General features: G+C 42.7%; 1 protein-coding gene across 1 annotated transcript in view; it reads left to right on the top strand.

Annotated features, from left to right (window-relative positions):
- The first annotated feature begins 1,710 nt into the window (after positions 1-1,710).
- SNTB2 (syntrophin beta 2) overlaps positions 1,711-16,777 on the top strand; it is an 82,497-nt gene continuing 67,430 nt past the window's right edge. Inside the window, exon 1 of the mRNA XM_079799962.1 lies at positions 1,711-2,305. Coding sequence (XP_079656088.1) covers positions 1,726-2,305 — 580 coding nt within the window. The 5' untranslated portion in view covers positions 1,711-1,725. The remainder of the gene's footprint in view (positions 2,306-16,777) is intronic.

Below are 16,777 nucleotides of genomic sequence, written 5' to 3'. Positions count from 1 at the left end.
TGGAACAGCGAGCTGGCCTCACTGCAGTTGATTTAGGAGAGGGCTGGAGGGATGAGCTTCTGCTGACATTTGCAGCTTTGAAAATCCTGCTCCATTAATTGCAAAGTGGATTCTGCTGTAATGATTTTTTTTTTTTTTGTAAGATAGTTTTCTCATTTTGAATTCTTTCTTCATTTGGGTTCTGGGTGCTTTCCAGTCTATTTTTATTGTTTCAACTCCTGATATAGGAGGCTCTTTGGAAGTTTTGCCAACACATGAATGTGCATTCATACAGTGGTGCATGGACATGGATTACGAGCTTCAACACGTTCTTTGTGAGCAAGCAGGTATACAGCCCCTTAAACAGGAATTTGTGCACACTCCCTCTTGCAGCCTGTAAACCGCCTCTGCCCCCCAATGAAAACATAGGGATTTCGCTTTTACTGCTGAAAGAGGGCACCTCAACTTCATGTGTTTGCTGAGATCTTTCTTTCTCGGCAGTGTGATTTCTGGGCCCTCATTTTTGAGGTCTGAGGTATGTCGTTTTCCTCCCCCTTTAGACCGCTAGTGCCCTGAGGTTTGTGTGTTGGTTTGTTTTCTGAAGCACTGGTCCAGGAGGCTGTTTTCTCTGCTTCCTCACTGTGGACTTTGGGCCAGTCATTGGCTTTCTGGACCTCACCTTCCTCAGCTCTTCCATTCCATGAAACTGGAAGAAGTGGGTGGATAGCATCACCCATGTCTTTGGATAAAAGCTGCTGTAGGCTCTGCAACATGCATACAATTTCTGGAGCTGCTCCGATACACTTGCCCCAACAAAAGGCCACTGCCTCCAGGATAAGAAAGTCGGATCTGCAAACCCAAATTCAAACTCTTTGATATTTGATTATAGGAGGCTTTTCAGACTTATATCTCGCTGCCTCCACTGATCCTATGCTCTGTTCACATAGAAATTCTGGCATCTTCCTAAGTAACCATCATTCTGCAAATATCTTTGAGGTCTAGGAATTGTGGCCGCAGTGCTGAAGAAGACACCTCCCTTTAACGTTACAGGCAAGTAAACAGAAGATTACAAAGCAGAGTGACATGCTTGGAATCCTGTCTCTGGACCTTTGCCACAATGATCTCTGCCCCACCTATTCAACTTCCATTGTCACCTCTGTGAAGTTGACCCCAGGCCTAACTAAATGTTTCTTATACGCTATTCTCAGGGCGTTTTCTATCACTTAACCACATGGTATCACACCAGGTTGGTTGGGTCTCAGTTTTCCTCCCCACTAGACCGCTAGCGCTCAGCGGTGGTACGATTTCTTCAGCTCATCTCCAGACCTCAAAAAGAGCACACCAGCGGAGCCCTCAGCAAATACAGAATGAACCAATCAATGCAAGGATGAAGGTGCAACCCCGACTTGCAAAGTGCTTCTCGAAGCTGACTTTGCTTTCCGTGCCTAGGCAGCTCCGATGAATTGCACGGTGTAAAGGTCAGGAGTTGGCGGCGTGGGTGGAGGGTCCGTCAGAGGCGAAAGGAAGGAGGAGGTGAGATGGAGCGCCGCTCGGCTCCACGCTGCCCACGTCCGGTGAGCTGCGAGGGACTGGTCTCCGGGCAACTCCTTAATCTCCCGGAAGCGGCTCGTCTCCCCGCCCCTCCGGGGAGGTGGGCGTGGCCTCATGAATAATGAATCGGCAGGGGGAGGGGCCGGACCCGCCCCCTCGGGCGGGAAGGGGGAAGCGCCGAGCTGCCTGACTGGAATGAGGGTAGCTGCGGCGACTGCGGCGGCGGGAGCGGGACAGACTATGGCGGTGTGGACGCGGGCCACCAAAGCGGGGCTGGTGGAGCTGCTGCTGAGAGAGCGCTGGGTCCGGGTGGTCGCCGAGCTGAGCGGGGAGAGCCTGAGCCTGACGGGGGACGCCGCGGCGGCTGAGCCCGAGCCCGCGCTGGGGCTGGCGGCGGCCGCCTTCAACGGCCTCCCGAACGGCGGCGGCGCCGGCGACTCGCTGCCCGGGAGCCCGAGCCGCGGCCTGGGCCCCCCGAGCCCGCCCGCGCCGCCGCGGGGCCCGGCGGGGGAGGCGGGCGCGTCGCCGCCTGTGCGCCGGGTGCGGGTGGTGAAGCAGGAGGCGGGCGGCCTGGGCATCAGCATCAAGGGCGGCCGCGAGAACCGGATGCCGATCCTCATCTCCAAGATCTTCCCGGGGCTGGCGGCCGACCAGAGCCGGGCACTGCGGCTGGGCGACGCCATCCTGTCGGTGAACGGCACGGACCTGCGCCAGGCCACCCACGACCAGGCCGTGCAGGCGCTGAAGCGCGCGGGCAAGGAGGTGCTGCTGGAAGGTGAGCGGCGGGCGGCGGGCGGCGGGCGGCGGGCGGCGGGCGGCGGGCGGCGGGCGGCGGGCGGCGGGCGGCGGGCGGCGGGCGGCGGGCGGCGGGCGGCGGGCGGCGGGCGGCGGGCGGCGGGCGGCGCTCACTTTGTTTCTGCCCCTGCCCTCGGCGGAGCGAGCCCGCGCCCTCCCCCTCCGAGCCCTCGCCGTCCCCTCTGCCGGTGGCCCGGCTCTCCCGGTGTGCTGGGGTTTTGAGGATGGAAAAACTGATGCTTCTTGCGGGAAAAGTTGGGCAGCCGCCGAAGTGTGGCTCGCAGTCCCGAGGAAGAGTCGGTTGAGATTTAGTAAAAAGCAGCCGCGCTCGAGAGCCCCGCCTCTGCGCGATTAGCTGCCACTGCGAACTTCCACGGCTCGAGTTCGGGGGTCTCCGTGCGCCTCCGGAGGAGGACCGGGCTGGCGCTTTCTTCACTCACCTCTGGCGGGCGGGTTTGTTCAAAAAAAATAATACTTTATATATATATAATTATTTTTTTTATATCTCCACACGGATGCCATCGGTATGCTTGGGCAAACCACCAAATCGCTGGTTAATTTATGGGAATTTAACCCATCATTGGCTCTCAACAATAACCAGAGCAGATCATAGCACTTCCTTGAAGCCAGAAAGCTGAAACAGCAAGTTTGTGTGGTTAATGAGCCTTGTTTAACAGTGGAGGCTCACGTGTTTGGACATTCACTGCCAACTAGAGTTTTGCCCCTTTTGCAAGAGGCTGGTGCCAGCTTCCTTCCATTCACAGGCATGCTGCTGCATGGCTTTAAGCTTTTAGAAGCCTGAAATGTTAAATTGCAAAGATACGTTTGAATAGCCAGGATTATTTAGTATATAGAGTGTCCCAATACACACACTTGGAATAATTTATAAAGGCAGTGTTTATTAAAATACATTTCATTTTCAAAATTGAGCAATCAGCTGTTAAAGTGTGTATACATTTTTTTTTTTGCCGGGGGGGGGGGGGAGGGGGGAAGACACCCTGTATATGTGGTCTGTAACCTGGATGGATCTTTCGTGGTGAATTTATGGGACTAAAAGGCAAACTAAATCTCCTCTCCTTGAAGGACTCATGCATGCTGGAGGTGATAGAGTATCTGTATTGTAAATGTGATCTGAAAAGCCGGTTACTTCAAAAGTTTTTGAGCCATTGGCTTTCTTTCACTGGTGGTTCAGCCAGTCAAGAAGCATTTATTGCCTGCCGTATATAGAAGAGAATATAAAAGATGATGTGTCTATTTGTTCTCTACTTAAGGAAATGATAGAAAAATGCAAAATGTACAAGTCATTGATTATGTAGTGCAAACTATATATGAATGCCAAGGGAATGTAAAGTCAGGAAGTAGTTAGTGAAAATCAGGATTAGTCATGGAGGACTTTTTCAAGGAGCTGAATCTTGAACCTGGTCTCCAAGGATGCGACGGACATAGGCAGAGATGACTAAGGAGGGTATCCCTGGCCGAGGAAGAACAAAGGGAAGGGGTAGGGAGGGACCAGTCCTCAAACTGAGAAGCCATATCTCCTGCTTGGCAAAGTGATTTTTACTTTTTTCAAAATAGCTAGTAAATATTTGGGAAAATATTATTTTGCAAGTATGAAATTCCAGTGTTCCACATTATAATATTAATATTCTCTTTATAAATCTTACTTATATTTCACTTGTAGGTGTAACTAGACAGTGCTTAGAAGTTACTGTTAATAAAGCAACAAATAAGAAAAACAAAAACTCATAGACACAGACAACAGTATGGTGGTTACCATAGGGAAGGAGCATGGGGGTGGGGGTAGTAAAGAGTAAAAGGGGTCAAAGAAGAAGGGGTCATGGTGACAGAGAAGATTTGACGTTGGGTGGTGGGCACACAATGCAATATACAGATGAGGTATCATAGTTTTGTTCACTTGAAACCTATATAATTTTTTAACCAAATGTTAAAACCCCAATTAAAAAAAAAAAGAAATTAGTGTTAATGGAGTAAAATTATAGATTGAGGATTGGTGGTTTGTATATAAAAAAAACTTCACTGTGTGCTTTTAAATTGGCCTAGCTAAGCATTTGGTTATAAATTCTTAGAGCCAAAATATTGAATGCAGTACTATTTGTGTAGTACTCAGTGGTGATGGGCAGACATTTCAACTCCTTACACCATTTTTTTTTTAAACCCAGTTTCAGTTTGAATATAATTTGAACCTGGTATTCATACCAACTAAATGAAAATCATCTAGTAAATGTTTTCATTAGTTTAAAATAGGCCACATGTGCTTTTAGAAGGCATAATAACATTTACTGAATGCCTTTTTACCTAACACAGGTTCTACTTTACTTTTCCATGTTTGTAAAAGACAAGCACTTTTTGTCCTTATAAGTGGAGGGAAGAATAAAATTGCGCTTTCAAGCCAAGGGATATAAAAATAAAATTACTTAGAATAAGCAAAAATCACTGAAAACAGTGATTTGATTGATCCATTCAAACTACTTAAAATTGAGAGCTGGTATCCCATCCAGGTAGGCCACTTTTTAAAAGACAGAATTTATGTTTAGCTCTTAAAGTTTGGGAACTGTATTGTTCTCTCATTAGATGTCTCAGAACTTGAAAAGCTGCCTTGACATAGCACAGTGATGCTCTTCTGTGGTACGGGCAGGGAATTTCAGGCATGCCCTTGCCACCCCCAAGCAAAGGAGAGCTGTAGGCTCTGGCTGCCTGTGGTTAGGGAAATGAGTTACAGGGTTCCTATTTATCTCATGGATTTGTAGGGATTATTCATTCATACATCTAACATTTTATTCAACTCTGCCATCTACCAGAGGCATTTGAAGATACCGAATTTCTGCCCCTCAGGAAGTTTGAAGTTGAGATAAGAAGGACTCTAGTAATACAACTCTAAGAGGACACAGCACAAAGGAAGGAGAAATCTATAGAAGAACATAGTGGAGATCAGAGGTGGAGGATGGCCAGGAAAAAGTTGATGGAGAAGTTGAAGCTTGAATTGAGCCTTCCCCTAGGAAGGGAAAGCTGCTACCAGTAAAGACACACAGTGAGAGGCAGTAAGAAGGCAGTCTGCCCAGTGAGGGCAGAGTACAAATGAGGACTTTGTAGTCAGGCAGATACAGGTTTGTTTCTGGCTAGTGGTTTAACCCCTAGGCTAGTTACTCACCTCGATAAACCTTAGTTTCCTCATCTGTAAAACCAAGGTAGTAATAATGCCTCCCTTTAAAGGTTGTTATTCATTTGACAATTTATGTGCTGGGTACTTTTTAGGTACTGGCATATAGCAGTAAACAGCAACAACAATAACAAAACCACACACACACACACACAGTGTGAATGAGAAAAGTAGGACCTGGCCATGAAGATGTGCCTTGAGTTAACAAAGACATTCTCAGAATAGCCAGGATAACACATTGCTAAAAGGCTCCATTTTACTTGATAAGAATTATTTTAGGTTGAACAGATTAAGAATGAGTTTGCATTTCTTGGACGCAAACACCTTTTTTCTAATCTTGTCTTCCTGTTTTTCTATCATCTCTGGTCTAGACCAAGTTTTTATCCTTAAATTTTGCATTTAGTTTTTCCTACCTCTGACTTTTCCTCTTCACACTAACTACTCAGAACCTTAACACTTGCTATTAACTTAACACTGTGTTTGTAGTTTTGGCTAGTGTTTGTTGGCATTGATATTAAGATATGCAGAGATAATACAGATCGGAAGCATAAAGGGTGACTACTTACCTATCGGATATTGTATGTTGAATTTACTGTATCCTGTATGCTAGAAATAGGATTTATCCAGAAAGCTTCTAGATGAAGCTTTTAGGGCCATAAAATTGGTTAAATGAACATGAACTAGACTATACATCAAAAAGTGTTCCAGATAAGGTTAGGGAAGACAGTATAAAATGTCCAGTTTAGGGTTTGATATTTGAGAAAATATCAATATTTTTAAAGTCTCATTGGAATATTGTTGGGAAATCATCTTTTATTGCCTAAATATGGTTCTTAAAGTATTGCTATCGAATATACTGAAAAGAAAATGGTTAAGTGTGTAGAGGAAGTAGATTGGCATGAAAGTTAACTTCAAAATTGAAAATAATTTTTGTATCTAGAATGGTTTGAGATTTTGAGTGTCATATATAATATGGCTTGTTGTATATGTTAGGGGACATGTAACAAATAATGCTGACATTATTACGCTGCTAAATTAAGCTAGCTTCGATTCCTACACTGCCACTTTCTTTGTATGTTGGACAAGTTGAGAGTTTCCTAGGAAAAACATTTTACATTTTCATTGAGGTTTTGCCTGTATATTCTTTAATCTGTCTCTTAAAGAACAACTAAAGTGTCAGAACATCTGTATTTCTGCATTTTTGTTGTTGTTGTTTAACTAGCCTCGTTATGCTTCACTTGAATGATTAGACAGAACGTGTTTGTATGAGACGCTATGTCTTTGTAATCAGATTATTTATTATAGACTTTCCTTCATGTTAAAATATGCCCTTTAAGTTATTATCAAAATACAAGAAGTTTATTGATTCAAATTCAGAGTAATTATGAAAATTCTAAGAGTACTTTTAGGAAACATAGCCAGGCTTTAATTTAGATCTCAACTGATGACTTCAACCTATATAGTTTGTGTTGTGTAATCCTTCCGGGATAAAAGTTACTTTACTTTGTGCTCAAATGTGTGTCTTTGTACTTGTAGATAAGATATGAGTACACCCAGTGGCTATACAACAGTGGTCATTCAAAGAATCAATCACTTTCCTTAGCTAGGTTACCACACTATCCTAACAGAACGACAGTAATGTCACTTGCTTACATTTCCACCAAAATGCCTTGCATTTTTATGAGGATTTTAAAATTATCTGTGCATTTTTATCTGCATTTTCTCCTCTGACCTTTACATCGTCCTTTGAAGTGGCGGGCTGTTTTATCTTTGTTTTACAGAGGATTACACTGACGTTCATTAAAGTTAGGTGAGTTACCAAAGGTATCAGAATTTCTCTTGGTTTTTAAAGGAAAAATTTTAATGTTTCCTTTGGACAAGAGGAAAAATCTTACCTGGAATTTAAAAAGTTGTACAGTCTCATCTTCCAGATGAGAAATCAATGACCCAGAGAGGTTACAGTGGCATGTTTAAGGTCACCTAATTAGTGGTGGAACTTGGACTGAAACCCAGTGCAGTGCTTTCTCCCTTGTACGGTGCTGCCTACAGTCAGTCAGTCAGATCTTTAGCACCTCCTGTGCATCATCATGTTGCAGTGTGTCCTTAAGAAAACAGTGTGCTCAAGAAGTTGAAGGTGGTCTCTGGCATCCAAAACTTAGACTGACATGGGGGAGAGAAAAATGCCACATAGAGAGCAACTGCTAAAATGTGTAGTACTCATTCTTCAAGAGTTCTCTGAAGAGACTGATAAGTTGGAAGATAGGAGAGTTGAGTATGACTTCATGGGGAAAGGATAGTTTGATCTGAGACCTGCAGGGCAGGTTGCTACTCTATATGGAAGGCAGTCTAGTTGAGGGGCTAATTTGAGCAAAAACCAAAATGAGCATGGCATATGATAGGAAGTGAGAATAGGAATGGACTTGGGGAAAGAAAATAAAGCTGGGTAGATAAATTGGAGCCAGATTATGCAAGGCCTGAAAGCCAGCCAGAGGAATTTGGACCTTTTTCATTCTGTCAGTCAACATTTATTTTATTAAGTACCTATTGCAAACAAGGTGCTATGGTAAATGCTGGGAATTCCAAATTGGGAGTAATCCCTGCCCTTTAGGCTAGTAAGGAAACAGTTACAGCAGGTTGTGATAAGTGCTTTAAAAGAGGTGAGAACATGATGCCCTGGAAGCAGAGGTAGAAGCTCAAAGGAGACAGCATGTCAAAGCTAAGAAAGTGATAGTATCTAGTGTGTTGAGAGAAGTAAAGCATGGTAAAGTATATGGTAAGTGTGTACCTGGAGAGCGGGCTGGAAAGATGGGCAGAAGCCAAATCACCAAGGGCCTTGTATGCAGTGCCAAGCAGTGGTCTCTACGTGGGGTGTATATAGGGTGGGGCAAAAGTAGGTTTATAGTTGTGAGTGTTCGAAACAGTTTATTCTTATATTATTTTTAAATTTCCATACAAACAACTGTAAACCTACTTTTGCCCCACCCTATATTTACTTCTCAAACTGAAAAAGGTTTTAGGCTTTATTAATATTTAATGTGTAGATGACACTGGTTCATTCTCTCACTCAGTCTTATAAGACCGTGCTATTACACATTCAGCATACAAGTGATGTCTTGAGAAGAGTGGAAGCTTTCACAAAGCAGAGGAACTGATCGTGGTGACCTTACTAATTTGTCTGCTATTATCATATTGCAGTTTACTTGAGTCTGATTGAGTGGATTTACTTTATATTATCTGCTTTTAACTAAATCTTCACACAGTGAACAAGTGGCTTAAATATTTGTACAAAGAAACCATGGATTGAAGGTAATTCCAACACAACAAACAATAACAAAGCGGTACAGCTGACATTTCTCCTGTAGGAGCTCTTTGTCACATTTGAAGGTAATCATATCTGTCAAGAAGTCAGCCTAAAAAATGAATTTGCCAAATAGACTATGTGAAATGTGGATTAATACATTATCATTAATACTAGAGGCCCGGTGCATGAAAATTCATGCACTGGAGGGGGGGGGTGGTCCTTCAGCCCAGCCTGCCCCCTCTCACAGTCGGGAGCCCTCAGGGGCAGGAGGCTACCTGGCAATCGGGGAAGGCAATGCCCCTTCACACCTCTGCTATGGCCACTGCTGGCAGCGCAAGCCTCAGTCAGCCCTGGTTACCTGAGCCTCGGGCAGCCCTGGGCGGCTGGGCAGCTGCCATCCAAGGTTTGCCTGTGCCTCGGGCTGGCCCTGGGCGGCTGGGGGGCTGAGGGGATGAGGGACTCTGGAGGCAGGTGCATGAAGCAGCCAGGCCTGCCTAGGGGCAGGCCCGGCCTTTCTGCGCACCTGCCTCCCCAGTGGGGCTGAGGAGACTTGGCGTCGCCATCTTGTGGCTGTGAGCGCCACCATCTTTGAGGGCATGACAGTCAATTAGCATATCCCCTCTTTATTGGCTGTGGGTGCCGCCATCTTTGCGACAGGGTGAGGGTCAATTAGCATATTCCCTCTTTATTAGATAGGATTGTACTTTGAGACATATAGTAGCTAATGATAGTATGAGTTCATCAGAGGTATGTTTTTGTATTTCATCTTTATCTCATTCTTTCTTGAATTCTGTATATGTTTTATAATATACATTACATACATCAATGAATAGTCATACATTGAGGATATAGACTCACATTTTTACTGAAGGGTATGTACTGTTAAAAGTTTTAGGCCTGGCCCTAACCGGTTTGGCTTAGTGGATAGAGCATCAGCCTGCGGACTCAAGGGTCCCAGGTTCGATTCCGGTCAAGGGCATGTACCTTGGTTGTAGGCACATCCCCAGTAGGAGGTGTGCAGGAGGCAGCTGATCGATGTTTCTCTCTCATCGATGTTTCTAACTCTCTATCCCTCTCCCTTTCTCTCTGTAAAAAATCAATAAAATATATTTAAAAAACAAAAAGTTTTAGGCCTGGAGCCCTGGCAGGTGTGGCTCAGTTGGTTGAGTATTACCTTTGTACTGAAGGGTTGTCCCGTTCGATTCCTGGTCAAGGCACATGCCCAGGTTGCATTGGGGAAGATGCGGGGGGAGGGAGGGAGCCGATCGGTGTTTCACTCTCAAATTGATGTTTATCTCTCCCTCTCTCTCTCTCAAAATATCAATCAATAAAAATATAAAATAAAAAGTTTCAGGCCTGGGGAGCCACTCAGGCTTTAAAGTGCTTTAAGTGAGAAAGTGTTTTAAATGAGAGTGCGCTGTCTTAGAAAGTGTAGAGTGGCAGAGGGAATGTAGGAGTTCAAGAAAAAGCAGTTAGAAGGCTGTTGTGACACCATAAGGATAGTGACACTAGATAAGACAGTATGAAACTGAAAAATACTAAGGACATAGAAGCAGCAGGTCTAAATGATCAGTTTGAAGCCCTGGCCAGTGTGACTCAGTTGGGGCGTCATCCCATAAATTTTCCTGGCCAGGGCACATGCCGAAGTTGCAGTTCAGTCCCCGGTCAGGCATAAGGCAGCCAGTCAATAGTTCTCTCTCTTTCTCTCCCTCTCTCTAAAATCAATAAACGTGTCCTCGGGTTCAGATTTAAAACAAACAAAAAAAATAATAGTTTGTTTGGAGGCTGAAGGAGAGAGAAAAGTGGAGGATAACTGGCTTGGGAAACTGGATAGCTATGAAAACAATATACTTCTTTAAAGTATATTGGATAGCTATGAAAACAACAGTGGAAGAACTAGTTTTTTGGGTGAAGATAAGAAGTTTTATTTGGGACATGTTAAATTTGAGTAACCTGCGTGACCTCCTGGTGCAGAAGGCCAGTAGTCGGTTTGAAGTACAGGTGTGTACTAGTAGTCAGGATAAATGTCAAAGCTGAGCTGAAGATTTAAGATGTCAGGGTAGAAGTGGCAATTGATGCCGTGTGCCGATGTAATCATCCAGAGAGTGCAAATTAAAAAGAAGAGTAGAACCAGGATGGAAACCCGCAGAACCCTTCCATTTCAAGTGAAAGTGGAGAAAAACGAAGCAGGAAAGATAGTCCAGGATGTAGGGAGCGAGTCTGGAGAAAAGGGTGCAGTGGGAGTTAGGGAGGCAGGAGTTTCAAAAGGAGGGTGACCAGCATCTTCAGATGCTACAAAGAAGCCAAGAAAGTCAAGAATGAAAGAGTAGTCAGTTGGGTTTGGTAATCAGAGAACAAGGTGTTAGAGTTCTCATAAAAGCAATTTCAGAAGAGTGACAGGAGCAGAAGCTAGTGAGTAGACTGTACCTTTTTAAAGCTTCTCAGAAAAATAAAAGAAGCAAAGATGGTAACTAGAGTTGAATAAAGTGTCCAAGGAAGATTTTACTTTTGTGGTGGTTTGTTTTTCATTTTGTTTTGTTTTAAATGGGAAAAGAAGAGATAGAAGGGACGGGAACTGATGCAATCCATTTTTGAGCCAGGAAGTGACATGATGGGAACAGAATTTTGGTTGGCAGCAGCGGATACACTGGATGCAATGCAAGGAGGAAGGCCCAAAGGTGGGAACACCACAGCTGTTGCAATAAAATGCAATCCAAGCCAGAGGCGATGACCATTGAAGGGGGTGGAGGTAGTAACGGTGGAACTGGGAATAGAGAGGAAGATTCCATTCAAGAAACATTTTTAAAAAATTGATTTTGAAAGAGAGAGGATGGGCTAGAGAGAGAGGGGCGGGGGGAGAAAGAGAGAGAGAGATTTGTTGTTCACATATTTAAGCATTCATTGGTTGCTTCTTGTATGTGCCCTGACGATGATTGAACCCACAAACTTGGCGTATGAGGACAATGCTCTAACCAACTGCGTTACCTGGCCAGGGCCTCAAGAAACATTTTAAAGCAGGCAATTCTTCCAGGGGACAGTAGAATCCATGAGGGACATTTTCTCACCCGAACAGTCTCCTTCCGACTTCCCAAAGATTTGATACTTGTAGAGAATCTCTGGCTGTTAACCTCTGTTGGTAGCACAGGCATTAGATCCCTCAGAGACTAGGGTGGAAATTGAAAGCCAGTTTTAAAGAAAGAAATGACAGGATGTGGGGGCAGACTGGATATAGTGAATTAGCCCTGAGATTTCTATCTAAGGACACTAGAAGATTTGTTATTACCAGTGGAAGGCGGGGGAATGGAAAAATGGGGAGGGTGTTAAGCTTATACTATTCAGCTTTGTTATAAACCACTTAGGCAGTGTAACTCTGGCTATGGGGACTGAGAAGAAAAACTTTAGGGTCACAAAGCATGAGAACATATTCTTCCTTTAAAGGGTTTGTTTGTTTGTTTGTTTCTCTAAATTAGAGAAATGAGCTTTTGACTTTTCCTCTGGAGAAATTATGGTGTGTTCAGGTGAGTTTAAAATTTTTTCTCTGGAGAAATACAGTTGATTTAGTTACTTTAAGTGTTGTTCTAAGGAAAATACACTGATTCCCTTATCAAATTTTATGTTCAAATTCAGTTTAAAAACAAAACTCATGAAATAATTGTGTATATGAACAAAGTGCCAGTGATTATGGTATCCATAGATTTGCCTTTTGGAAAGAGTAAAAGAGTTACAAAACTCAAATCTGGATTCGTTTCTGTGACCTGTCTCCCGAGACATTGTTAAAATGCTTTGACATATAACTAGGTATGAATATGTGAAGTGCAGATATTTTTAAATTCCTTTGGCTTTTCTGCAACATCTTTTCTTTCTACCGTCTTCTGATCCTCTTGTTTTTGAATTTGCAAATTATTTAAAATGCTTTATGAAAAGTAAACTGAATGGGAGAGATGAGAAGGTTGAGTCCTCTGTTTTTCCATTTAAATAATCTGTCATTTGTGTAAAATGTTACACCTCACACTTGAAAAATGGGAAGCTTTAATTGTTCATTGAAAGAGACTCAGGTTCTGGCTGGGTTGCTCAGTTGGTTGGAGTGTCATCCTGTACATCAAAAGGTTGCAGGTTCATTCCTTGTCAGGGCACGTACGTAGGTTGCAGATCCACAGTTGGAGTGCATATGGAAGGTAACCGATAATCAGTGTTTTTTCCCCTCCCCGTCCCCTTTTCCTTCCTCTCCAAAATCAATTGTAAAAAAAACATACCCTCGGGTGAGGATTTTTAAAAAAAGAAGAGATTCAGAAAAATCACAAATTTATTTATTTTTAGTAAAATGAGTTGATGAATAACAAAAAATGATAGTAGACATTCCTTATTCAAGGCTCTTTTGGTTTCAGAGCACAGAAGCCCATTCAAGCTAGTTCACAGAAGAGGGTGGAGGAGGTACTGTAAAGATACAGACAGGTCTCAGAACTCCTGGGAAAGCTGAGCAGCCAGGCCTCAGGACCACCGCTCTCACTCCCTCATGTCTCGTCTCAGAGCTTTGCTGTTTTTCACTCTAACAGTGTCTTTTGCAACAGTTTTGGTCTAGTCCTTTTATGGTTTCATTTTTTTATATTTGACTCTTTAACCTATGTAGAGTTTATTTTGGCATGTGGGCATGCAGTAAAGATGTAACTATTTATTTTCTCAGCATTACATGTCAAATAATCTTAATCCTCTTGCATGCACTGTCTGTTAGATTGATGGGGCTGCCAGGCATGCCATGCGGGGAAAGATTCAAAGCCATGCCTGCGTTCGGCAGGAAAGCTTGCTAGTTAGTTAGTGATGTCTGCAATGAGTGTGCCGTGGGCAGGTACACATGCTCCCTGTCTGCCACTGGAGGAGTGCCCTGACCTTGCCTTACTGATTTGAAATGTACTGTTTTTTAAATTTATTTTTTTATATTCTGTGATCTCATTCTGGATTTTCTATTGTATTCTATTTGAGTATTTTGTAACACACCACACTTTATTGTACCTATAACATTTAATATGTGACAACTCAAGTGGACTATTCAGTAAAAATCTGAAAAATAACAGGCGGGCATATTTACTTAATTCTCCAGATAAGGTTTGGAATGATTTTATCATTATTTGAAAAAACCCTTTGGGATTTTTATTAAAATTGTATTAAACCCATAAATTAATATATGAATAAAACTAATGTCTTTGTAATATCTTCCCCAGTCATTCTGCCAGAAATCTGGACCTCACTTATCTATGTTCCAATCATGTGGGAAGGGCTATAGGATGTTCAGATTGGCCAGGCTTATATCAGGTACTCACCTTGGAGCCAGGGAATAGGGCAACCTCTCCTGGTTCTAGATGGACTGACAGAGGGGGTTTCTCAAAGTATAATCAAGGTAATGTTACCAGAAGAAGGAGGAATGGATGTTAGGCAGACCTGAACAGCAGACGTCCACTACGATATTCTAAAAACATCAGGAGACAGAATTAGAGATTAAATGAGAACTACCATGTTAAGACATATCGAAACTTTATAGACAGCTGTAAAAGGAAAGCAAAAAGAATAAATTTGCTTGGATACACGTAAGCTAGAACTTTTCAAAAACTCTTGACACTCCATAGTTATTCCCAGCATTTATTTTAGTACATTTTGAACATCACTTTTATATGAATTTCAAGCAACTTTGCAAGTATGCGTTATGATTACCATTTTATAACTAGGACAACAAAAATATGGAGAGCTCACGGGTAGGCCTTGAAATTAGATTGGGATAGAGAAGAAGCATTGTCTATCAAAATAGCCATACACATTTTTTTTTTAGTAAGAATTATTTTGGTTGCAGACACCCAAACCAAACCAAGCAGAAGTGGAATGTATTGCCTCATATAACTTCTCAGAGTGGGGGTGGATCTAGGTTTAGGTCCAGAGGGATCCAAAGGCTCAAATTATCTTGGCTGCAACACCTCCTGCTGTAGAGTCTAATTCTGTGTAGTCAGCTAAGATGGTGCCGGCCGTTCTGGGAATACAGGGCCCTAACTTAGTAACCCTATTAAAAAAGAAAATTTTTAGTGCCCACATATCAGTCTCTGGGAAGGACTGAGTAGCTCTGCTTTGTCTGCCCCTTGGACCTGTCATTATTTCCAAGATGATGGAGACTATGATCTAGGCCTGGGTCACGTGTCCATTCCTGGTATGTTGAAATTGGCAGGCTCACCACAATATATGTGGAATGGGGTGGTGGCTAGGCAGACTTATGTCCACTACAACAATGTAGATATTGAAGCTATAGAGCTTAAAATATTTCTGTAGATAAATTATAAATTTTAAAAAAGCGATAGAAATAATGACATTGCTGCAAAGCTTTACATGTGTTGTCGCAATTATCACCTCTGTGGCAGGTAGCATCACGCCTATTTTAAATATGAAGAAATTGAGGCCTGGAGAGATTAAATAATTCATCCAAGGTGACAGCACTTGGATGTAAAGGCAAGGTAGTTACTCAGATTTATCAGACTCCACAGCTCTTGGTGTTTACCATTGTAACAGATTGCTTCTCTGATAGATGAGTTTAGGTTAAGAAACTAGCAAGTTCTAAAGACCAGCAGTATTTAATTTTCTATTATGATTGGCTTAATGTACAGGAACTTGTGCTCTGGATTCTGTGTTGTTTTGTCTGTCTGGAGGTTATCGTTAATGTCTCCCAGTCTTTTTGTTTCTGATTTTTCATGCTGGGCACAAATAGATAGCTGATTAATCAAATCGTATTGAGTACCCACACTCTGCTAGACACACTGTGTACTTTTAAGTACCCAGAATGAGTTTATAAATGTTAATAAACTATATAAATTAATCCAAATTATTTTCTACATTATAAGGAGAGATCTTGGCATAAAGGAGCATATAATGTTAAGAATGTGTTTTGGCTCAGGTGAAAGAAGGGCGGGGCAGGGAAGGGAGGTGGGAGGTCCTGAAGTTGGAGGTATTCTCTCTGAGGGGAACGGCATGTCCAAAGGGCAGAGATGGGAGCTAGCAAGTGATGTTCAAACTCCAAATAACTGATTTTCAAGACTCTGAAACACTGAGTCTTGAAAATGTTTACTAATGTTTTACTAGTAAAAATGATACAATTGATTTCTTAAATATTCTTTTAACAATTTTGTTCATTATCTGCTGCTTTGTAATGCAAAATAAAAAATTTTGTGATTATTCTAGCCAGACATTTTATTTTATTATATATATTTTTAAAATATATTTTATTGATTTTTTTACTGAGAGGAAGGGAGAGGGATAGAGAGTTAGAAACATCGATGAGAGAGAAACATCGATCAGCTGCCTCCTGCACACCCCCTACCGGGGATGTGCCCGCAACCAAGGTATATGCCCTTGACCGGAATCGAACTTGGGACCTTTCAGTCCGCAGACCGACGCTCTATCCACTGAGCCAAACCAGTTTTGGCTATTTTATTATATTTTTATTGATTTCAGAGGAAGGGAGAAGGTGAGAGAGATAGAAATATCAATGATGAGAGGGAATCATTTATTGGCCTCCTCCTGCACAACCCCTGCCTTGGATCGAGCCCAAAACCGGGGCATGTGCCCTGACTGGGAATCGAACCGTGATCTCTTAGTTCATAGGTCAACACTGAACCACAAGGCCATACTGGCTGGGCTAGCCAAACATTTTTTTGGTTGATATTTGTATGTGCCCTGACCAGAGATTGAACCTACAACCTTTTCATATTGGGAGGACATTCTAACCAACTGAGCTACCCTGCAAGGAGCAGGTCTTCCATTTTTAATTTATTACTAAGTTATTTTACTTTTGGAAAACATCAATTTTAGCAAAGCAGCATCCAAACTGTGTCCACCTTTACAAAAAATGTATGCTCAAATGAAACACAGTCTGTTTCACTGAACACGAAGTGTCTTGGATTTGCCTCCTTACTCTGCTGCAATTGTTGGCTAGTAAAGGTATT

The sequence above is a fragment of the Cnephaeus nilssonii genome (assembly GCF_951640355.1).
Source record: "Cnephaeus nilssonii genome assembly, chromosome: 20".
NCBI classification, from domain to species: Eukaryota; Metazoa; Chordata; class Mammalia; order Chiroptera; family Vespertilionidae; genus Cnephaeus; species Cnephaeus nilssonii.
Note: the sequence above shows the minus strand (reverse complement) of the source record. Positions and strands in the feature narration are given on the sequence as shown.